Here is a 22,385-nt window from a genome sequence, read left to right as displayed (position 1 = left end):
CTAGACACCTTTGTTTAAAACCCCAGACTAAAGCGTTTTGTAGCAGGGATTGTCAGACAGTTGCCCCGCACCACCCCAGAGCCAGCCGCGTTTCAGCCCCGGGTGCGGGCAGCACTGCTCTTTGAGCAAGCAGCAAGCGCAGGCAGGCACAGCGTGTGCCCCTCCCGCTGCCGTGCTCTCAGGCGGATGGGCAGCTATGTATTATATTAAGAATTTTTAATGGCTACAGCTCTAGGCAGGTGTCACCAGCTAAAAAAACAGAGTTCCAGGGAGAGCAGGAGGGAGGATGAACCACGTCTTCAGCAGCCGGCACAAGGCAGAGGCTTGACATTTCTGTAACAGCAGCAAATTTGTGTGTTGATTGGAGACATATAATTGTCTTCCCAAGGAGACGGTAAGTGGCTGTGGCTCCCTGCCTCTCGGCCAAGCTCTCGCTGCTACATGGTCTTGCTTTTGCAGAGCTCTCCTTGGGCAGCGAGCTCCTGCCATTAGGCTCCTGCAGCCCCGCAGCTCTGGCACCCCGCACCTTGGGCAGCTTTTGTGCAGAATTAGGAGGGAGATGGGTTTGTTCACAGTGGGAAAATCCTGTGTCGCTTCCAGACCACTGGACACACTGGAGGTGACGCTGGGGGAATCAAATGTCTATGGTAGCAGTTTTACATACAGTGTTACAAAAGACTTCAGCAAACCTGATTTCCAGCACTGTGACTGGAAAAACACAGGTAAAACAGGTTAAAAAGTGAACTGGGCTCCAGCCTGGGGACTCGTTTCTGGTCTTACAGGAGTGACTTCAACTTTACCTGGAGTCACGGCACAGCCAGCACAGGGTGGGCTGAGCAAGGACCTGGCTCTGCTGCCTGCGTGGCCCCACGGAGCAGCCCGCATGGGGGCAGGGGGTGAAGGCACATGCCTTTCCTTTAAAGGCGATATAGCCACCGACCTCTGCCACCCAGTGGGAGTGACGCTGGCAGGAGCTGGCCGTGTCCAGCTGCTCCCGTCCAGCCCGTGCGGGCTGCACAGCCGGCTCGAGGCCTCTCCGGTGGGGGGGTGTGTGGGTGCTGATGCGAGGCTGTGGGGTGATGCAGCTCTCCCACCTCCCTGCCGCGCTGCGTTGCTATGCCACCCAGCCCCTGGGACTGCTGGCAATTGGGCTGGGTTTGTTTATAGCCAGACTTGGTGACACCCAGTGAGCCGAGCGGAGCTGGGACAGGGCGCAAAGACCAGAGCTGTGGGCAGCAGCAACCTTGCACTACCCTGGAGCAGGGGAACAGCAACAGCACAGGGGCTCTCACCCTGCAGCACGCAGAGGATGCCCCACCTGCCTGCTGGGAGCTGCTTAAGAGTCTGCTCTGCTTCTGCTTGGCCCCAATTTAGCCTGCCCTGCTGCAATCTCCCTTCCCCTCCTGGGAAGCAGACAAGCTGCGTGCCCTCCAGTAAGCAGCTCTCTGCCTGGCTTCACCACGATTCATCTCTGCGTCTCTGTGACCGCAGCACACGAGCATCACTCTGCAGGGTGCTGTGCAGCGGGACCAGCTTCCAGCACGTGTGCACAGCCTCTCTCATCTCCTGGGGCAGCGGGGACCGCCGGGCATTACAGCTTCGGTACTTTACTGTCCCTCCCTGGTGGTGATGGTTCGTCATTCACTCCATGGTGAGAGACCAGTGCTGTGATGGGTTCATCTCCTGCACAGAAATGTCGATAGTCTCTGGTGGCTGGTTGTCCCCTGCCCCGAGGATGGAGCTGGTGGCTGAAGCCATGCTGCAGAGTGCGCAGGACGCTGAGCCTGAACTGGTGCGGATAAGGACCCAGGGTGCGATATTGTATGGTGGGCAGCGTGAAGAGCAGCAGGGGGGGATCGATGCTGGTGAATGCAGGGTGTCCCTTGCTCTGCTGTTCCCTGTGCAGGGGGACACGGAGGTGATGGGGCAGTGGCCAGGGACCCGTCACTGCCACTTCGAGCAGCCCTCGGGAAGGCTCCGCAAAATGTCCTCCAGGTTCTGCCTGTCGGCCCGGATCTCGGCCAAGTCGCTCTCGAACGCCTGGATCTTCTCCCGCTGCCGCGCGGCCTCGTCCCGCAGCAGGCTGAGCTGGCCGGCCAGGGCACCCGGCACCGCCAGCCGCAGCCGCAGCCGCTCCAGCTCCAGCCGCCCGGCGCTCAGCACGGCCTCCGCCTGCATGGCTTGCTCCAGGTTGCCTGGGCAAGGGGAGAGGACATGGATGAGAAGCAGAGAGCAGGGCAGGGGGGCCCTGGGCATGCTCCAGGGGCTCAGACCCTCGGCACCAGGCAAACAGGAGGGAGCGGGTGCAGTGGGGCATGGAGGCATTGCAGCTTCCCAGCGATCACAGATAAGCAAATAGGACTGTGGCTCCAGGGAGGGCCTGGGCACGTCTCTCTCTTACAGATGGGTGATGATTTCCACCTCTTTGCAAAACTTCTTGGACACAGGAGTCCTGGAGTGCTCAGAAATGTACGCAGATGATCAAAGCAGGAGGAGCTGGAGCAAAACCAACCAGCAACAAGGAGCGAACCCATCCCAGTACCTCCCTCGGCTCCAAAGGGACCGAGCCCTTGACCCAGCCCAGCTCCTGCGGGAGATGCCAAGGGAGACCAGCGTCCCCACACCAGGCATGAGCAGACAGGCTCAGCAAGTCCCAATTCATTCTGCATGAGGGCTGTCATCGAGACATGAGCCCTCACGAAGCTTTGCTAAGACCCTGAGCAATCTCAGCCGAAGGGCACCGTGCTCAGCCTCGATGGCCAGCGAGCAGGAGACCCAGCACCAGCGAGCAGGAGAGCCCCGGGCCCTGACAGCCTGGCCCTTCCCCAGGAGCATGCACCCCACTCGGATCTCACCTAGACTGCTCAGCAGGTCGTTCAGGGTCTTGATGTCTGAGATGAGTGAGCCCCGGGCTTCCTGGAGACTTTTGGCCATCTCACTCACCTCTGTCCCCACCTTCCAACACAGACAGACACCCAGATCAGGGACACCATTGACCGTTGGCTGGATGGGAGAGGGGAGGGGATCCCAGGAACATCCCCAAGGTATTCTCCATACAGTGGAGCCCAAAAGCTGGGTTGCTCCCTATGCGTTGGGTTGTGGGAAAAGCCCATTCCAGGCTGTGGAACACACAACCTGCCCGAGGCGACCCGACTCACCTGGTGTGCTTCTTCCAGTTCCCCCCTGAGCTTCTCAGCCACACGTTCCTGCCGGGAGAGCTCCCGCTGGGTCTCGTTGGCACGCGTGGCGAGCTGGCTGGCATGCTTGCGGGCCTGCTTGCTCTCCTGCAGCACAGCCAGTGCCCTCTGCAAAGGGATGGAGATGGGGACAGTCACCTGGGGACACGCAGGGGGACTGCGGCTGGCTGCTAGCCTGGAGCCCCAGTCGGGTGCATCCCCTGGGTCTGAACATGGACAAGGGTGGGCTTTCTGGAGAGGCAGAAGCGCCTGTATTTGGGAGCTCTGCGGCCCTGCCTGCCACCGGCTGGGCTCTGCCTGGGATGGCTGCCAGCCTGGCCGTGCCCCACTGCCTGGCACGGGCTCCCCGCACCCCACATCCCTCCACTCAGACCTTGGCACTCTCCCCAGAGGCTTGCTCAGCCTCCCCAGCTGTCCTCTGGGCTGCAGTGGAGACAGACAAGGAGTTTCCCAGCGTCTTCTCTGCCTGTTTAATCTTCCTCTGGGCCTCCACCATCGCCCTGTCCCGCACAAGTGTCATCCTCCTGCTCAGGGCAGCCTGGCCCTTCCGGTGCCCCAGCACTTTCCTCATGCCTGCAGGGACAACCCAGCCATCACTAAGCTGGCTCTTTCTCCCCTTGGCATCCAGAGCCAGCGTGATGGTAGCCAAGCTGTGGCTGGAAATGTTCTGGCCAGTGCATCTTACCTTCCAAACTGGCCAGGAGAGACTCTGCGTCAGAGAGCACAGCTTTTCCACGTGAGACAGCCAAGGTGGTCGTGCCATGGGCAGAGCCAGCCCGGTCCCGCAGCTGGGGAGAGGAGAGAAGGAGTGAGGCCAAGGAGGGATCAAAGAGCTGCACCCTGCTGGGAAACATGGGACCCAGCCCGCTCCTGCTTGGTGGGTGAACTCCTTGGCAGATTTGGGACCCCAAGGGGAGATGTCTCCCAAACCATCTGCTCCCAGCTCCCTGCCTGCAGCCATGGTCCCCTGGGTCCCTGGAGCAGCAGGGATGGGGCTTACCCACCCCCTTGTGCCACAGGTGGGAAGCAGGAAATGGATGCACCTGGTATGCCCACATGTCTGGCTGGAACAGGGCATCCCCATCACTTATTTTGCACGGACACCCCATGCGCATAAGCAGGAATTACCTGCTCAAAGCCACGAGTCCTCTGCAGCTCCCGGCTCAATCCAGCTGCCAGAGTGCGGGACGCCTCGACGGCCCGCCGAGCCAGCGGCTCCTGCTCCTCCACTGCCTGCTCCAGTGCTGCCAGGTCCTGTGCCAGGGCTCCAGCCTGCGCCGGCAGCGCCTGCTGCGGGGTCAGGGATGCCAAAGGCTCCGTGAGAGCATCTCCCAGGCCGGGAGGCAGCGCTGCCCGACGGGTAAAACGGGTAGGGATGCAGGCAGCAGCCTTAGCTTGGACACTGCTCACCTGCCCCAGTGCAGCCACCTGCAGAAGCTTCTCGGCCATGTCTGTGTTTGCCTGCTGCACGGCTGCGAAAGCTCTCCTGGCCTCCGCTGCCACCTCTGCCATGCCAGCGCCCAGCTCCTCCCGTGCCCGCTGGATTTCCTCGTACCTGCGAGGACAGAACACCATGGTCACCCAGGGCCCTCCGGTCCCTGGAGGGATGGATATGACAGCTTGGGACCTGGCCCTGGACATGGATGTAGGGGGATACGCCGAGGGAAAAGGGTCTGAAACACCCCCAGCACAGAGTGCCCTGGGTCTCCACATGCAATGCTGTGCTGCAATGAGTTTGACGGGACTCAGTCACCTCCTGGTTGGGCAGGTGCTGAAGCACCATGACCAAGTCCTGTAACAGGGATCTGACCAGAGGCGAGGGGCTACGGAGCCCTCCCGTCCCCCTCCTTGCTCCCAGACCCCCATTTCGACCAGCCCCTCACCCGGCCTCCAGCTCGTGCTGCACCTCCTGCGCGGCGTTCCCCTCCAGCAAGCTCCGCAGGAGCTGCCAGCTGGCGTTGGAGGCACGCAGCGCTCTCCCGACCACTGCCTCCACCTGTGCCGCCGCGTCCTCGTGCCTGCGGGGACACGGGCACCCGGAGGGACGGTGTCAGGACGGGGCTCCTGGGGAAGGAGCGGCCATCCTGCACCCCCAGCCCGGCAGTCAGCCTGCTCTGCCTGTGCGTGCCGGGATCAGGCTTGCAGGCGTTGCGTACCTCTCGGCCAGCGCCCGCACCTCCTGCGCCCGCCGGCTCCAGTTCGTGGGCTGCTGGGGGATTTCCTGGGGAATCTCCTGGAAACGCAACCAGCTGCAGTGAGACCCCAGCAGGGAGCAGGGACCCCCGCATCCCACCAGCCCGGCACCGAGAGCCTCCTGAAGGGCTGGAGGAGGCTTGCAAAGAGAAGCAAGCAAGGGAAATAGCGATTTTTGACTCCGCTGCAAGGAAGGCTATACCCACACGGCTTTCCCGCGCACCCTGTGGTCCTGGCCACATCCCACCCCACCAGCCGTGCAAGTCCCTCTGCCCCCAGGGATGGCCACCAGCCCCCCCGCAAGCCCGGGGCAGGGGGGGAGCCCCCACCGTGGTAGCCAGGGTGTCTCCAGCGCGCAGGATCTCCCTCTGAGCCGACTGCAGCATGGCCCCGACCTCTGACAGCAGGACGCAGGTCTTGGGGGGTCCATGGCCGGAGCAGCCGGTGGCCAGGCTGACGTTGCTGAGACGGCCCCACGCGATGCCCAGCACCCCTGCCAGCTGCTCCACCTGCACCAAGAGGGCAGCCCGGGCTCCTGTGGGACCACAAGCAGCTGCGTGTTGCCCACGGAGGCGCTCAGGGCTCCCCACTTGCCTGTGGGGCTCCTCCATGGCTGAGCACCCCTCGTTCTGCCTGCTAATGAAAGGGGAAGACAGTCCCTCCCGGTGCTCATGAGGCACCCAGGGATGCGGCACCCAAAGGAACCTCATGTGCTGATGCTCAGCCCCGAGTATAGCCCACCACCAGCTGGTCCAAAGCCTCACGGGTGCAAGCATTGAGTTGCAGGAGCGTGTCCAGAGAAGAGCAACGAGGCTGGTGAAGGGTTTAGAGCACAAGTCTTACGAGGAGTGGCTGAAGGAACTGGGGCTGTTTAGTCTGGAGAAGAGGAGGCTGAGGGGGGACCTTATTGCTCTACAGCTACCTGACAGGAGGGTGTAGTGAGGTGGGTGTTGGTCTCTTCTCCCAAGTAACTAGCGACAGGATGAGAGGCAATGGCCTCAAGTTGCGTCAGGGGAGGTTCAGATTGGATACTAGGAAAAATGTCTTTACTGAAAGAGTGGTCAGGCATTGGACCAGGCTGCCCAGGGAAGTGGTGGAGTCCCCATCCCTGGAGGGGTTTAAAAAACATGTAGACGTGGCACTTTGGGACATGGTTTAGCAGGCATGGTGGTGTTGGGGTGACGGTTGGACTCGATGATCTTAGAGGTCTTTTCCAACCTCAGTGATTCTGTGACTCAAGCAAGCCTGCGGTGCTCTGTCCTACACAAAAAGGCATGGCTGCCCTGGCTGCCCTCCTCCTCTTCGTCACCCGTCACCCATGCGGAGCCCAGTGCTGACCTGGGACCTCCTTGCACCCACCCAGCATGTCACAGCACCCTGCGGGAGCAGAGGGTCCCCAGGGGGGTGACGTGGGGCTCCCCCCACAGTGGAGGGAAGGGGTCCCCCCGTACCTTGCAGGACGTGAGGGCTGGGCAGCCCGTCTCCACGGGGCACATCTCCCAGCACGGGGGGCTGGCCTGGGCGGGCGTCGCAGCCTGGGTTCTGCAGCCATTCCTCCATCTCCTGCAGCCTGGCCTTCAGCCGGTCAGCCTGTGGGTGAGAAGGGGGGACACGCAGGGGACAGTGAGGCAGCGCGGGGACCGGGGTCCTGTGCCCGCCTTGTCAGGGCACGGCTGTACCTCGTCCTTCACCAGCCCGTAGCAGGCAGGACACTGCTGGCAGCGGGAGCCCGGCGGGTCGGGGAAGTAGTTGGCCTGGCACCGGTCACACTTGTAGCCCACGAAGCCCGGGTGACAGAGGCAGGTGCTGTTCTCGTGGCACTGCGGGGTGACGGAGCCCAGCGGGGAGCAGTTGCAGGCTGCAGTGGTGGCAGAAAGGCATCACGCTGCGGTTGCCAGCCCCAGTTTTGGGACAGAGGCACCATCCCCGTCCCCGTTACCTCGGCAGCCCCGGGCAGAGAAGCCGAAGAAGCCGTGGTGGCATCGGTCGCACTGTCTCCCCGTGACGCCTGGCTGGCAGGAGCACTGCCCTGTCAGCGCGTGGCACCCACTGTCCTGCGACCCCATCGCGTGGCACTCACAGCTGGCACCGAGAGGTGGAGGGTGATGAGAAAGCAACGGATGCAAGGAACAGAGACCAGAGCCGGGGACGCAGAGCCACCGCTGTCCCCTCGCAGCCCCACGTACCTCCTGCACCCCACGCCGGGCTGCAGGCCGTAGTAGCCAGGCTGGCAGAGCCCGCAGGCTCTGCCCGTCACGTGTGGGAGGCAGCAGCACTGGCCCGTGCCCGGATCGCAGCCCTCCTGCCCAGGGTCTGAGCCGTTGGGGTGGCAATCACAAGCTAAGGGAGAAAAAAATACGGCTTACATCCCGGCACAGGGCTGGCAGATGGGACAGCGGGAATGGGGTGCTAGGGCTGAGCCCCCCCCAGTGTGGTGGGCCATGTCCCGCCTGTCAAACAGGGCTCCAAGAGGCTGAGCTCTGCAGACCAGGGTATCTCAAGGGGGCAAAGACCCTTCCTGAGGGTTTGGGGCCAACCTGGACCATCGATCATCCCCTAAACCCGCTGGGCATCCCCCTTCCACCCTCTGCCTCTACTGCTGGGAGGATTTTGACCGCGGTGGGACCCAGAGGATCAGGGCCAGCCCTGGGACCATACGTACGTGCACACTTCCCAGCAGGGTCAGGAGCCAGTGCGTCCCCGTAGAAGCCCGGCCGACACCTCTCGCAGTGCTCGCCCGTCGTGTTGTACAGGCAGCGCAGGCACCGGCCGGACACGGGGTCGCAGTTCCCCACGGCGTTGAGGTCCACGTTCCCGTGACACTGGCAGGGGACGCAGAGATGCACGGGGCCCCTCTGCCCCAGGGGGTCCCCGAAAAACCCGTCGTCGCAGAGCTCGCAGCGTTTTCCTGGGGAAGGCGAAAAGGTGGGGAGGGTCCAGCCGTGCCAGCACTGCCCACGGCCCCCTCACCCGCCCACCCCCAGCCTCACCTCTCTGCCCCGGGGGGCAGTGGGTGCAGACCACCTCCCCGCTGCCCGGCACCTCGGTGCAGGGCGAGCGGTCGGGGCAGGGGCACGGCTTGCAGTCATCGAAGCGCCCGACGAAGGGGTTGCCATAAAACCCGGGGCTGCAGCGCTCGCAGGAGGGCCCTTCGGTGTTGTGCGAGCACCGGCAGTGTCCTGCAAGGAGGAAAAAGAATCTGAAGGTCTGCAAAATAGCCCTGCATGGCAGCAGGGACCCTGGGAGGGATGGAGAGCCACGTGCTGAGCGTGGCACACCATGGGTGCTGGGAGGGACGCGCAGCTCCAGCCAAGGGATCACGCTGGGATAGCACGTCCCCAACCAGGACTCGTAACGTTTCCCCTCCCTGCCCCATCCTTGCTCAAGGGAGAAGGTTTTGGAGAGGACGTTGGGGCCCCGGCACCAGGCCCACGCTCCCCCGCGGCGCGGGGACCAGGCGATGCTGGCACGCGCGGGCAGCGGCATCAACGCGCACCCAGTCTGTCGGCGCCTGCGATAATCGACAACACATTTCCCAGCGACGAGGCGTGTGGTTTCCAGCTTGTCATGGAAAACACAAGCAGCCGGCCGGCACCCAGCGGGGAGCGAGCGTCTCCTTGCGAGCCGAGCCGGTGAGTCACAGCCTTCTGAAATCGGCTGGGAGGAGGAGGAGGAGGAGGAGGAGGAGGAGGAGAAGGAAGGATGCTCAAGGAACCCCCCCACCTCCAGGCAGACGTTCTGCTTGACTGGACGGAGAGAAGGAGACCGAGGTGGGGGAGGATTTTTCCCCAGGATTTGTGGGGTTGGGTCATACCAGCTGGGTTGCGCAGGAGGAAACGGGAATTTTTCCATTTTCCCCACATCCAGGCAGAGCCGAACGACGGAAAAGAAAGAAAAAGCGGGGTGGCAGGAAGGAGCGGAAAAATAAATGAAAGGAAGCGTGCGGGCCGGCAGTGCCTGGGTCGGAACATCAAAAGCCTGGCCCCGTCCCTGGGGACTGTGTGGTCGGCAGCGCCAGTCCCAGCTCCGTGAGATGAGGGCCAGGCTGCAGAGCTGCTGCCGCGTTTCTGCTGGCAGGGCAGGCAGCTTGCTGAGCACAACGCCTCTGCCAGCCCTTTCCATCCTGGCCACACACTAATGTCATTCCTCGCCGAGGGGAGCCAGCCAGCGAGGAGCCCCAGGGGCTCCATCAGGGTACCAAATGCATCATCTTATTTCCAAGCTCATTTCAGCAAGCTGCTGCTTTCTGCAGGGGTGGACGGGGAGGAAGGCAGCATCTCATAAGCCCCTCACGGCTCTGATCTGCCTCTCCCCAGGACAGACTGCAGCAAAGCTGGTGCTGGATTCATGCAGCCACCTCAAGCCCCAAGGCAGCGGTTTGCAGTCCTACCCCCCTTCCCCAGCCGCAGCCACGCAGATACTTTGCCTGACAGGAGAGGGGACAGCCAACGCCCTGCAAACCGCCCCGGACACAGCCACGCTGCCCTGACCACTTTGCTTGTGTTTTTTTCTCCCCTCCAGCCACAGTCCCTGCTGCAGTCACGCACCTCTGAGCTGGATCTGGAGGCAGAGCAGGGCTTGGGCTGGCAGCGCGAGAGCCACCTCCTCTGGTGCCTTCCCACACCTCTGGCACCGCTGGGTTTTCCGGTTCTTCTACTTGTTTCTCTGCTCAGGTTCACCCCCAGTTTGCAGGCGCCAGGGCTGTGCCCAGTCCTTCTCTGCTCCTCGGGCAGCTGTGCTGCCTGCGAGACCCGTCCTGGCCAAACCCACTGCCCCTCTCCTGCCCTGACCCCTGCCTCCCCACCCCGCTGAGGACCAGCACCCTGCCTTTCTCCTCCATTAAGGTCATGAAGTACCATGAAGAATGCCTCTCTGATCACAAATTACCATTGTTACTGCAGTTTGCTAATTATCTCTGGCTTTGCAGCTATGAACTCGGTCCCTACAACCAGCCAAGCGATTCAACTTCCAAGTTTCAGGTACCGCAACCTCACAGCTGGTTTCCAGCATCCCTCAGAAACAAGCAATGACAGGTATTTGTCACCTGAGCACACAGTGACGGGGCGAGTGGGGGGTCCGGGGGGTGCGCACCTGTGACAGGGTGGCAGTCCCCGTGCTGGTTGCAGGCGCAGGGCACGCAGCGGACGAAGGGGCCGCCGAAGGGGATCTCCCGCTTGAAGCCGGGCGCGCAGGACTGGCAGAACTGCCCGGCGTAGCCCGGGGGACACGTGCACTCCTCCACCCAGCCTGCCCGCACCCCCGGCCCGGGGCAAGCGGACGTGAGCTGGACCTCGCTCAGGGACAGCCTGCCTGCGGGAGGGGAGAGCGGCGTCAGGATGGGATGGCACGTCCTCCACCCCTGTTCTCTCCATCCTGCCTGGAAATGCTCCAGACAGGCGTAGGAGACCCCAAATTACCTCCTGGAGAGTCCAGGGGTGTTCACAGAGAGGAGCCAGCCCCTCCCCATCACACCCCCTGCAATGCCTCTCATCCCGGAGAGCCTGATGCTGCTCCGATGTCCCCAGCCCCATCCCAGCTTGGTCCCCATGCGGACGCTGCATGGAACCACCCACCTTGCACGGGGCCACGGCTCACACGGAGGCGGAGGGTGGTCAGGTTGGAGAGCAGGCGCTGGAAGCTGAAGGCTGACAGTGAAGGCTCTGCACCCTCCTCTGCCTCGTGCAGCCTGTTGGAGAAGGAGCATGGGAGGAAGGACAGGGTCAGCCTGACAGCCACCCGCTGCAGGACAGCTCGGCTCAAGGCTCAGGCACAGCCATGGGAGCAGTTAAACCCCCGAGGGGTGTAGGGAGTGGGGCTGAGCCCCACAGCACAGGGCAGCCCGGGCGAGATCAGACACGCTTGTCCCAAACCCCACCGAGGCTCCCCAAAGTGCCGTGATGGGTACCTGAAGGTGACAGCCTGCTTTCCGTGCTGAGGCTGGCTCTCGCTGCTGGACATGGTGATCTCCATCCCCTCGCCCTCCAGCACCAGCTGGACCTGGAGCAGCGACATCCAGGTCTCTGTCCCCGTCCCGTTCCCCTCCGCTCCCAGCAGCAGGGACAGGAGCTGCCCATAACTGAGACGCTGGTTCTGCAGAAACTTCTCTGCAAGGGGAGAGAGGAGCAAAGTCTGTAGGACATGGATGTACCCCTACATGGTCCTGTTCCCACCAGCATCATCAGGAACCACAGTCACCCTCCTATTGCAGGGCCAGCTCCAACCTGGCCTCCCAGTGTCCCGGCCCACCGCCCCAGTGGCCCCCACTGCCTTGTGTTATCGAAACACGCTCAGCTCCAGGATGCAGCCCAGCACCTCATGCACCAGCTTAGAGGTGGGATGTCCCACGAGAGCATCGTGGGGACCCCGCAGCAGAGCAGGACACCAGGCACAATACCTGGTGCAAGAAAATCCACCGGCTCCTCTCCATCCCACTCGGCGATGATCTCCCCGTCAGCCCAGCGCAGAGGCAGGTCCCCGGCGCCCGGAGCTGCGGCCGCCCAGCCCTCCAGCCCTGCGTGACGGCACACAGCAGCGGTGCATGGGCGAAGGGAGCAGAGAGTCCCCGCCAGCCCAGCACCAGCGGGGTGCTGCTTTTGGGGGCTCTGTCCCTCCTCCCGAGACTCTCCTGCGTCTTGCAAGGGGCCAGCGCTTTGTAACACCCTGCTCCGCTCGGGCTCTGTGCTCTCACGCACCGGAGGGTGGCCCTAGCCGTCTCCCCCATCTGTTTATTTTCTTAGATTTAGAGGAAATTACTATCTTTAAACTTTTGCCCCCCTGCCTGTGCTGTGGTTCCAGTGTTACTGTGGGCTGCAGAGCACAGGAAGCCCAGGGAGAGATGGAGCGTAATGGCATGAAATTGGTTTCCTTCGGAAATCGGTTGAACTCCCCCCAGCTCCCCAGGGTTAGTTATTTCTTCCAGCCCCAGGCGCCTGCAGGACAAATGCTTGGAAATCCCTCCCAGGCTCTCAAGTGGACTGTGCTCGATTATCAAATCATCCCAAATTCGGACCCTTTCACCCAGCGAGGAAGCTTCCAGCTGATCCAGCTCAGCTGCGGGCTGGGGAGCGCCTCGGGGAGCGGGGCTGCACCCTGCCTGGCCGTGCTGAGCCTCTTGCAGCCCAGCCCCGGGCTCTGCCAAACCTGCCCCTAAAGCAGCAGCCCCAAACTGGCTGCAGGAAGGGTGGAAAAAAGACAGGGTTTGACGCCTGGCTCCGTTTCAAGGCCGTGGAAGACATTACAGCAGTGCAGCCGCTGGCAGCGTGGTTTAAAGGCAATTAGAGTAAACCCGTGCCTGGTGCGTTCACCTCCATCTGCTCGCTGGCGTGTGCACCCCATCGGGGCACAGGCGAGGCAGAGAGCGGGGCTGCCAGCGATGGGTGCCTGTACCCCACCAGTGGGTGCCCCTGCCCTGCTGGTGTGCCCGTAACTGGTGCTACACATGCCAGGCTGCACAGCAAATGGCAGGGTTTCCCTGCACATCCCCCACACACACAGCCCTGGCTGCAGCTGGGGAAGAGCACCCCATCCCGCTCCCCAAGCCCCCGTCTGCCCTGCCGCTTCCCAGCCGAGGATGGGGAGAGGTGAGGATAAAGTGGAAAGGTCCCACCAGGCTCCATCCTTTTGGTTTTTATCTTTCTGAGCAGTTTTTTAGTGCTCCCAGAGTCCCTGTTGCGGTGGGACAGCTGTGCCCAGGCCTGCAGTCCTCCTGGGAGCAGGTTGGCATGGAGGCAAAAGCAGAGGTTTAATGGCAAAAAAGGGGAAAGCCAGAGAAATCACCCTCCATCACCACCAGTCAGCCCCAACCAGGGACGCTCAGCCCCAGAGCAGGATGCTCAGCCCCAGAGGGGGATGCCCAGACCCAGCCGTCCCAAACCTCCGGAGATTTCTGGCTGGAGTCGGTGCAGCTGTGCCTCTGTTACGCCCGAGGCTGAGGGGTTGGTACCTTGGCTAAAGTCGGAGCGAACGTGGGTCACCTCGTAGCCATCTGCTGCCATGCAGGCGGTGGAGTGGCCGTAGCAGAAGCAGCTGGTGCAGCCGGCGGGGTTGTGGGGCTGCAGGTTAAACCAGCCCGGCTGGCACCTGGGCATGGGGAGGAAACAGGAGCACACGGCGTGGAGCCGGCAGAGGCGTGGGGGACCACAGCAGCATCCCCAGGGGGGACACCAGTGGTGGCTCTGAGTGAGCCCAGTCCCAGTGGTCCAGAGGGATGCAGCCCCATGGCCTTGCCAGCCAGCCATGGCCTCTGCAGGGAGCGACCCCGCAAGATTCCCATTGCAAAGCCCCCGTGAGGGGTCATGTGTGGGGGCTGGGGAAACAGCAAAGCCCCGTGGGAGTGAAGACGCCCGCCCTGCACCGACCACCGAGCCCTGGCACTGATTCCAGCCTGGAAAGGGGCCGTGGTCCCATCCCCATCACGGGGCCGTGGTGCTTACCTGTTGCACAGGTGCCCCTCCACCCTCTCCTTGCAGGTGCAATGCCCCGTGTTGGGGTCGCAGGTGCCCACGCTGCCCGCTGGGTCGCAGGCGCAGGGTCTGGATGGGGCGAGACGAAGGCACGAGGTGAGCCCCTGTCCTGTTCCACCGCTCCCGCCCGGGGCTGGGCCCCCTCCTCACCTGCAGCCGCCCTCGCTGAGGCTGTGGTAGCCGTCCTGGCAGCGCTCGCACTTCCAGCCCGTCACGTTGGCTTTGCAGAGGCAGGTCCCCGAGCTGTCGCACTGGGGTTGCAGGGAACCTGCGGGGACCCCAGCCAGCCCTGAGGGTGAGACCCTAGCCAGGGCGAGACCCTGGAGGGATACGGGGACACCCGACCAGGACCATCCCTCCCACCGAGCCCCGGCTAGGGCAGGGGTCTCACGCGCAGCCCCGCACACCTGCGGGGTGGCAGTGGCAGGGCTGGCAGGCTGCCCGCGGCTCCCACCGGTAGTGGTTCTGCCGGCAGCGCTCGCAGTGGGGTCCGGCCGTGTTGTCGCGGCAGTTGCGGCAGTGGCCCCCGTGCCCGCTGCGCCGGTACAGCTCCCGGTCATAGAAGCACTCGTCCGAGCGGCCACTGCAGTTGCAAGCTGGAGGGGGGGGAAGGCAGGAGAGGTGGTCGGCACCTGGGGAGCTCAGGGGTTAAAGCAGCCTCCGGTGGGGTTGGGTGAGCCAGAGGGGCTGCTTGGTGGAGCAGCGCGAGCCTTCAGCAGTGCCTCTGCCTTTGGAAGTGGAGGTGGGGGCTGCACTCATGGGGTAATGAAATGATGGGGAATCCTCCCAGGGAGGTTGTGGAGTCTCCTTCTCTGGAGATATTCAATACCCGCCTGGACAAGGTCCTCTACAGCCTACTGTAGGTGACCCTGCTTCGGCAGGAGGGTTGGACTAGATGACCCACAGAGGTCCCTGCCAACCCCTACCATTCTGTGATTCTGTAATGCTGCAAAGAGGGGGCCTGGGGTGCAAATCCTCCCTCCCTGCCCAGAGCAGCCTTATAAAATGGAGCAGCCGCTTTCTCCCCGTGCAGGAAGGGCAGGAGATGCCGGATGAGCCGATGCAGCACCGGCACAGCCCATCGGGGCCGGCCACACACCGTGACCAGGAGATACTCACGGAGACACTCGTTGGCAGCCTCGGCGGTGCCACGGGCCCACGGCCGGTCCTGGTAGAAGGGCTGGCAGCGCTCGCAGTCGGTGCCGGCCGTGTTGTGCTGGCACACGCAGACCAGCTGCCCGGCCTCGTCCGGCGCGCACTCGCTGGCGTGGCCGTTGCATTTGCACCTGCAGCGAGACCCCGGCGTGGGGACCAGCCGCTCTGAGCACTGCTGTGGGCAGCAGCCGGCAGTGGGACGGTGCCCAGGCTGTGCAGCGTGTGGCCCTGCTGCCGGGCCAGCTATGGGGCAAGGAGTGGGGCAGAAAGCAGCTTGCGCTGTGTCGGCGTCAAGGCCACCCACCGCATCCCCGAGGGGCTCCCGGCCAACTGGGAGGTCACACGCCGAGGGTGGCCCCGCCGAGATGCTAACAAGCCCCAGCTGCTGGGATGGAGGGAGACAGCTCTCACCAGGATGCAGAGCTTTCCCGCAGCCCCAGCCAGGGAAGGGCACGTGCAGCACAGCCCATGGGCAGCACCAGATGGGTGTCACCAACGTCTCTGTCCCACATCAGCTCCCTCATCCCGCCAGCAGCTGCTCCAGCTCCTCGGGCTGTGGCCAAGCCAACTCCACGCTCCTCCACCAGCCTCAGAGCATCTCTCCACTGGCACCCCAGGACCCCACTTTTGCTGTGCCCAGGGACAAACAGGGCCACAGGAGGAGCAACACGAGCCCCGGTGCCATCAGAAGCCATAGGGCTGGGAGGGGGCAAAGCAAATACAAATGGTGGCAAATGGAGAGAGCTGGGGGGGAAAAGACCTCCTCTGTGCACAGGAGGAAGGGATCCAGGTTTCACCACCTGCCTCTGCACTGCCAGCTCTGGTTCACACACGGAGGGAGCCACATCTGAGCAGTTTGGCCCAAAACCGCAACTCAAGACTGAGGTGGGGAGCATCTGTCCCAAATCCCAGCCCCACAGCCCCAGAAAGATCTCTCCCCCTCCTACCCTCACCCCAGCCTGGCTGCCCCTCACCTGCCACCAACAGAGAAGTCGGAGATGGCATAGTAGTACGACTGCAGCACCTTGGGGTCCTTGAAGATGTCATCTCCGAATGTGTTGAGCCGGTTCAAGGAGATGAGCAGGTCGGTGACGGTCACCCACTCCTGCAGGGGACACGGGGAAGGCGCCTTGGCCAGGGGTCTGGGCCACCAGCTGCCACCCCAGCCGGGACACATCCTGCACCTTCTCTTACTGGGATGCAGGGCATCACAGGCGCTTTTACCCCGCCTGGCTGCATCAGTGCACCCGGTCCTGGGGGACCACGCACCCACCCCACTCCCACCCCAGCAGCACCTGCAGCGCGGGGCTCCCGTCGAAGTTGTAGGCACTGGGCCGTCCCTCGAGGGTGGAGAAGGCCACGTTGCCCCCGCTCAGCGGGGAGATGTCGCTGAATTCGTCGGTGCAGAAGGCCACCTGCTCGTCCTCCCCTGGCCGCAGGTAGTGCCGCTGCCGCTTGCCGTAGGTCTTCTCGCAGGACGCGCTGTAGTACTGGAAGGGCACCCAGGGCCCCTCAGCGCGGCTGCGCTTGTAGATGGCGAAGCTCTCGGGGCGGCTGGTGTGAAACTTCAGCCGCACGTAGGTGATCTCGTAGGCTTTGCCTGGGGACAGACCCACCACGCTGTCACCCTCTCCCAGCCACCCAGTGGGCACCGCAGCCTGTGCCAGGGCTGATATTATCCCAGTGTCCCATCCCGCATGGCTGCCGGCATCCCCCTGGTCCCCCCGCGGGCACCGTCCCCCGCTGCCACAGCTAGAACAGGGGCAAAGTGAGAAATCACCGTCCAGCCACCCTTCACCAGCTCCACCTCGCTGCAACCCAAACCCCATCAGCCCCAAATCCTCGGGATGCACCAGGCGAGCTGCGTGGACGAGGAGCCGCTGCAAAGCCGGGCTTCAGCCAGCAACCGAGGGGGAAGAGTCAGGCCCACGGCGCTGAGCAGCACCCACAGGGATGGGGAGGTGGGAAGGGTCAAGGCTGGTCCCTTCCCAGGGAGCCATGTGCTGGGACCCAGCATCGCTGCTGTCTTTGCCGGGATGAAGACAAAGAGAGGTTGCCAAACCCCGGGGCGGCCGGCGGAGCTCTGAAAGCGCTTGAAAGAATTAGCGAAAAGGGGGAAAGAAAACACCAAAGTGAACATCAGAACCGTTTAATTGCCAGAGATGAAGGACCAGCTCAAAGACTGGATTGCTCCATAACAGCGCTGCTCCTGACAGCGCAAAACAATTAGCTGCAAGGTTTTGGCTTTATTTGAAAAGATAATGAGTTGGGAATGTTAGAGGGGTTATTCCGGGACTAGGAAAACAAGCCTTTAATTGGGCCCATATGAATACTGTCGCATATGTGCCGCGACTTTGCTGCGGGGGAGCCGAGGCAGCCTGGCTACCGGCGCTGGGAAAAGCAGCTGCCTCCCGTCAGCGACGCAGGGAGCACCCGGCCGAGCGCCCGGGGGGCTTCAGACCCGCTCACAGCCCACCCCGAGGTGACAAGGGCTGGGAAGGGGCTGCAACCGGGCTGTCCCACCGCTGCCGTGCTCCCCACTGCCTCTCCCCAAATTCGCCTCCCTCCGGGTCCCCTCTGGGCTGGCGGCAGGGAGGTGGCAGGCGCCGGTTCCCAGACAGCACAGTCCCGAGGGGGACGTCTGCCAAACCGGCGAGGTCCAGGCCATCGCCTCCCGGAGCAGTTTCCTCTGGGAGAGGAAGGGAGCTCGGCGCTGTGTCAATAAACAGCCCCTGCCCCAAGCCGCCCCGCGCGAGGGGAGGGGGCGGCTGGGCTGGGGGAGCCCGAGCGGTGCCTCTGGCTGGGATGGAGGAAACTCGCTGCCCTGCAGAATCATCCCCAGGGAGCGCATGCTTTTCCCAGACAGGCCTTTTAATCAGCCAAGATCTGCTCAGGAAAAAAAAAAAATCCAGAAAATAACCCAGGCTGTTTGTCTCCCCTTCCCTGCTCAGGAAGGTGACACATGTCCCAAAGCTGGGTGCCATGGGATGGGGACACCAGGAGGGTGCACAGGCGGCTGAGGGTGACGGCACCAGGACCCCTGGATGCTCTCCCAGCTGCACTGCCCTCTGCTCATCTGCCTCCCGCAGAGCCCGAACGGCAGCTCGTGCTGCACCATGAGCCCCAGGCGAGAGAGTTTGGAGAGGAGCGAGGAGCATGTGGGATGGTCACGTCACCCATGTGTCCCCAGCCACCTCCGGTCCCCCCCGAACCTCAGCCCCGGGATCCCGCCGCAGGCTCACGTCCCACGGGGAAACCAGACCCACAGATGCAGATACCCCCTGGTCTAGGCACTATGAAACGAGCTGCTGGCATCCAGAGTGCTACCCGAGGAGCCCTGCTGCCTTTGCAAGCCCGTGGATATTTTGGGTTCCTCCCCAACGTCTCCCTGCAGGGTAAGTGCAACAGCCGCGGGCGCTCGGGATTATCGATCTGCTCCAAGTCCAATGCACTCTAACGCATGTCTGAAAGCTCGCAGAGAAGAGAGATTTAAAGGAGGATAATCTAATTAACGCCAATCAACAGCATGCAGGTAAACACAGGTCTTGTCCAACTCATTCGATATCTTATTTAATAAGCTCCCCAGGTAACCACACTGGAGAACCTGTAAGATGTCTGACTCGGGACTGAGCGAGACAAGCAGGCTGGCAGGGACGCGCTGCTTGGGTTGAAAAACCCAAGAACTCGGTGGAGCTTGCGAGCGGGGATGGTCCTGGGCCGCATCCTGGGGGCTGCAGAGGCCGGTTGGGCTTTTCCTCCATAACCCAAGAGAAAGCATTAAGGTAGTAATAAAAAGGTCTGCAGGTGGGACAAGAACAGGGCCTGGAGGCTATGGGAAAGGTCAGACAGCAATGAGCCGGGCACAAAAATGGCACCTTTTAGCATGGCAAGATATAGGAGCCGTGCAGGAGCAAGGGTACGTTTGCAGAGGGATGCTCCGGCTCAGGAAGGGACGCGGGGACCAAGGCTGAAGATGAGCTCGGTGAAGCGTTATGGCCTTGGATATGTTAATGGGAGACAGACAAGCAGGGTGGGCACAGGGGCTGGACAAGACTCCACGGGAGACCCAAGCGCGGGGTCCAGCAGGGTCTGCAGAGGAGCCAGGGAGGAGCCAGGAGCAAGGCAGAGACTGGGAAGCAAGCCCTGAGGCTCGGGGAGCTCGGGCTGGGGCAAGGGGCTGCTGCACACATCAGCGTGCCGAGAGGCAGCACGTGTCTGCGTGACGAGCTGCACCTGGTGGCCACAAACTCTGTGGCCATCCTGGAGATGGCCACCAGCTTCCAGTGCCAGACACTAAAAGGAGGAAAATCCAGGCTGGAAGTGACCCGCCGCGGAGGGGAGACCGGCCACCGGAGGAACCAGTGACAGCTTGTTCAGCCATGCAGGTTGCATTTAGGTTGCCTACGCTCCAGGTCAAACACGAACGAATTTGGGGTGATCTAACAGCCCCCATTAGATGGGCGAGGGGCCGGCAGACCCCTCCCATGGGGCTGGCGGGAGCGGGGCTGGCAGCCTCCTCCGGCATCGCTTCTCATGCCCAGTGGGGAGCCCAGTCCCGGCTTGGGATGAGGACCAGATGTCCGCCCGCTCGTGGGGGGCTGGGAAAGCAGCGACCTCCGCCCAGCCCGGCAGCTCCCATGTCCCTGCCGGGGCACACACAGACCCTCCACTGTCACCCTGAGCCTGGCTGCTGGGTCCCACCAGCACGGCTCCGTGCCACACCAGCGCTCGGCTGTCCCCTTACCGGCTCCGACCGCAGCCCCTCCGCTACCCCACTTCGGCATGCAGATGGCAGGAGACGGCAGAGAATGAAGATTTTACAGCTCTGGTCAATAGCCAGGATAGTTTAGATGGCAGGAAAATGTTAAAAATCCTGTTTAAAATGCCAGGCATGCCCCTTGGGTTTAAGTACTCTCCAGGCAGGCGGCTTGCACGATATTTAAAACGTAGAGGGTCGGATCCCAGCTGAGGAAGCTCATCGGGGGCTGCACAGCATGCGCAGAGCTCCAGACCCCCGAGATGTACTGGGCATCCTCAGCAATGCACAGGGGTGAAATGCCACGGGCTTGGTACCCACAGGCCTCACCCCGGTGGCAAGGCTCTCACGGGGGGTGGGGGTGGGGGGTCTGTGCCTCCCCCCACCCTCCTCCTGCTCTGCAAACTTGCATAATCGGTAAAAAGCAGCCTCAGGAGATGGGAGAGCTGACAGCCCGGGCACGGCTGGCTGGGAAGCGGCACAGGCAGGCACAGCCGCTGGCATCGTCACCCCGCAAGGGACCGGGGCTCGGCTGGAGGATGGCGCAGACCCTCCCCATGTCTTTCAGTGATCTACCCGCAGCGCTTGGCGGAGGGCATCCCCCTCCTCGCACCCCCTAAAAGCCCTGGGGAGGGTCAAAAGCAGCACCAAGAGCTGCAGGGTGGAGGAGCATCCATCCCCCCCCCAGCCACGCACCCGGCTCTCGGGGCACCCGCTGCTGGCTCCCCTCGCCAGCACTTACCCAGGTGTAGGGTGATGTTGACGGAGTTGGGGTGCTGGATGCCGAAGGCCATGGACTGGCTCTGCCACCAAGTGCTCTCCTCCTGGCTGTGGAAGTCGGTGAGGAAGGAGGCGTTGTGGTGGTGCCGGGGGTCGGTGGCATCGCAGCGGTGGCACAGGGCGCTGGCGTGGCGGGCACCCATCTGCAGGCAGTAGTCCTCGGGGGGGGAACCGCACGTGTTGGTGGCCTGGGCGGCTCGGCCAAAGGCAGCGTTCTCGAAGACGGGCATGCAGCGGCGGGGCTGGCCCCGGGGGTCCTGGCAGGCGGGCGAACCCCTCGTCCCCAGCCCCAGCCCCAGCAGGGCCAGCAGACAGAGCCCGGGAGGCTGTGCCATGCTCGCCTGGCCGGACTCTGAGCCTGCCCCGGGCGGCATGGCGGGAGCAGGCGGGACGGGACAGAATGGGATGGGTCCCCCAGCCCAGCACCTCCTCTCGCTCCGAGGTCCATCTTGTGGAAGCTGCTGGGAATGTCGAAAGCTTCGTGTGTGAGCCCGGGACGTGGAGCTTGGACTTCTCCCAGGCCACCCTGGTCCCCAGGCTGCGCGGCTGGGCAGGACGGGACCCCTCCGGCGGGATGCACCCTGGTCCCGTTGCTTCGAGGACGGGTGGGTTTGCACCTTGGGTGGCATCGGTGGAGCTGAGCTCCTCCGTTTCTCAGCCCCGGCGATGAGCTCGTGGTGAATCACACCCCACACGTACGTTTTTCTGTAAATTCGTGGGTCACCAATTTTCTCACAGCCCCAAAATCGAAAGGGGGTGGAAGAAAAGCAGACCCAGCACCACCCCAGCACCTTCTTCTCCCCTCACATTGATTTATGGGGACCCCACTGCTCCCTGATTCCCACCAGCCTGTCTGGGCCGTGGGTCAGTGACACCCCCCAACGCCTCCACACCAGCACCCACAAGTGGGGGTCCCGTCCCTGCCTGCTGCCACAGGGCAGCCCAGTCCCCTGGACAAGGGTGAGGGCACATCCCTGTGGAGGCATCTCTATAGAGTGGCAAGACCAGATCATCACCAGATCTCGTTAACAGCTTCTCAGGTAACGCTAATTAAGGTCTGTGCCAGAGGGGATCTCTGTTGGGACCGTGGCATCCTCCAGATTTGACCCATGGGGACAGGAGGGTGACAGCAAACAGGGGGAGAGGTGGGCTGGCAAGGTGCCGTGCCCCTGGGCAGACCCTGAGCCCGCTCCGCAGGGGTTATGTTTGCAAAAGTGGGGTGCGCAGGGGAACGCTGCCTCTGCCCCCCCCCAGCTGAGCTGCCCGCAGGAGCCCGGGAAACTTAGCCCTCATTTATAATTTAGGCTCCCTCCTCCCCTTCCCTTCTACTCTTATTTATCTTATTCTGCTTCTCCATACACACTGCGGGGAGAAAGCACCGGAGGGAAGCTGTGAATCAGAGTCTTCGGCAGCAGCTCCCGCAGCAGCACCGTTTCAAAGCCCCATTACCATATATTGACCCAGGCTCTGACAGCCGGAGCCAGCTCCGCTGGGAAGGGCGAATTTCCCAGCACCGAGGAGCTGTGCATCAGCTGCCTGGGAGCGGGCGGCCAGTGGCAAACCCACTGTCAACCTCCAGGGAGAAAAGAAAAGGGTTTTCAGCTCAATAATTGCCCTGCGCATCTCCACCACTGGTTTTAAAGGTATTTGCATCCTGCAGGGATGAGGTTTTCCAGGTGTTTTGCTCTCTCTTTGCTACTAAGGCTGCAAGCTCTGGGCAGGAGAGGCTCTCTCGTGTCACAGGTTTGCCACCTCCTCCTTCGGATGTTACACACGCCTAGGAGATGATTTCCCTGCCTGGCCCACCCCCTCTTGCAGAGAAGTCCACTTTAGAGAGTGATG

General features: G+C 62.8%; 1 protein-coding gene across 1 annotated transcript; it reads right to left on the bottom strand.

Moving 5' to 3' along the window:
* Nucleotides 1–222: 222 nt before the first annotated feature.
* On the bottom strand, nucleotides 223–20,935 carry LAMC3 (laminin subunit gamma 3). The gene is made up of 28 exons (XM_075439611.1): nucleotides 20,506–20,935; nucleotides 16,303–16,607; nucleotides 15,982–16,112; nucleotides 14,972–15,138; nucleotides 14,260–14,448; nucleotides 14,003–14,120; nucleotides 13,823–13,921; nucleotides 13,333–13,469; nucleotides 11,785–11,901; nucleotides 11,296–11,494; nucleotides 10,964–11,076; nucleotides 10,482–10,700; nucleotides 8,381–8,569; nucleotides 8,053–8,298; nucleotides 7,577–7,730; nucleotides 7,330–7,472; nucleotides 7,070–7,248; nucleotides 6,842–6,980; nucleotides 5,720–5,925; nucleotides 5,354–5,430; nucleotides 5,081–5,215; nucleotides 4,608–4,752; nucleotides 4,326–4,487; nucleotides 3,883–3,985; nucleotides 3,571–3,770; nucleotides 3,159–3,305; nucleotides 2,856–2,955; nucleotides 223–2,195 (listed from the first exon to the last, which is right to left on the bottom strand). The coding sequence occupies exons 1-28, from the start codon at nucleotides 20,915–20,917 to the stop codon at nucleotides 1,945–1,947; spliced, it is 4,782 nt and encodes a 1,593-aa protein (XP_075295726.1). The 5' UTR covers nucleotides 20,918–20,935; the 3' UTR covers nucleotides 223–1,944.
* Nucleotides 20,936–22,385: the final 1,450 nt, after the last annotated feature.

The sequence above is a fragment of the Opisthocomus hoazin genome, chromosome 19, assembly GCF_030867145.1.
Source record: "Opisthocomus hoazin isolate bOpiHoa1 chromosome 19, bOpiHoa1.hap1, whole genome shotgun sequence".
Classification (NCBI taxonomy): domain Eukaryota; kingdom Metazoa; phylum Chordata; class Aves; order Opisthocomiformes; family Opisthocomidae; genus Opisthocomus; species Opisthocomus hoazin.
Note: the sequence above shows the minus strand (reverse complement) of the source record. Positions and strands in the feature narration are given on the sequence as shown.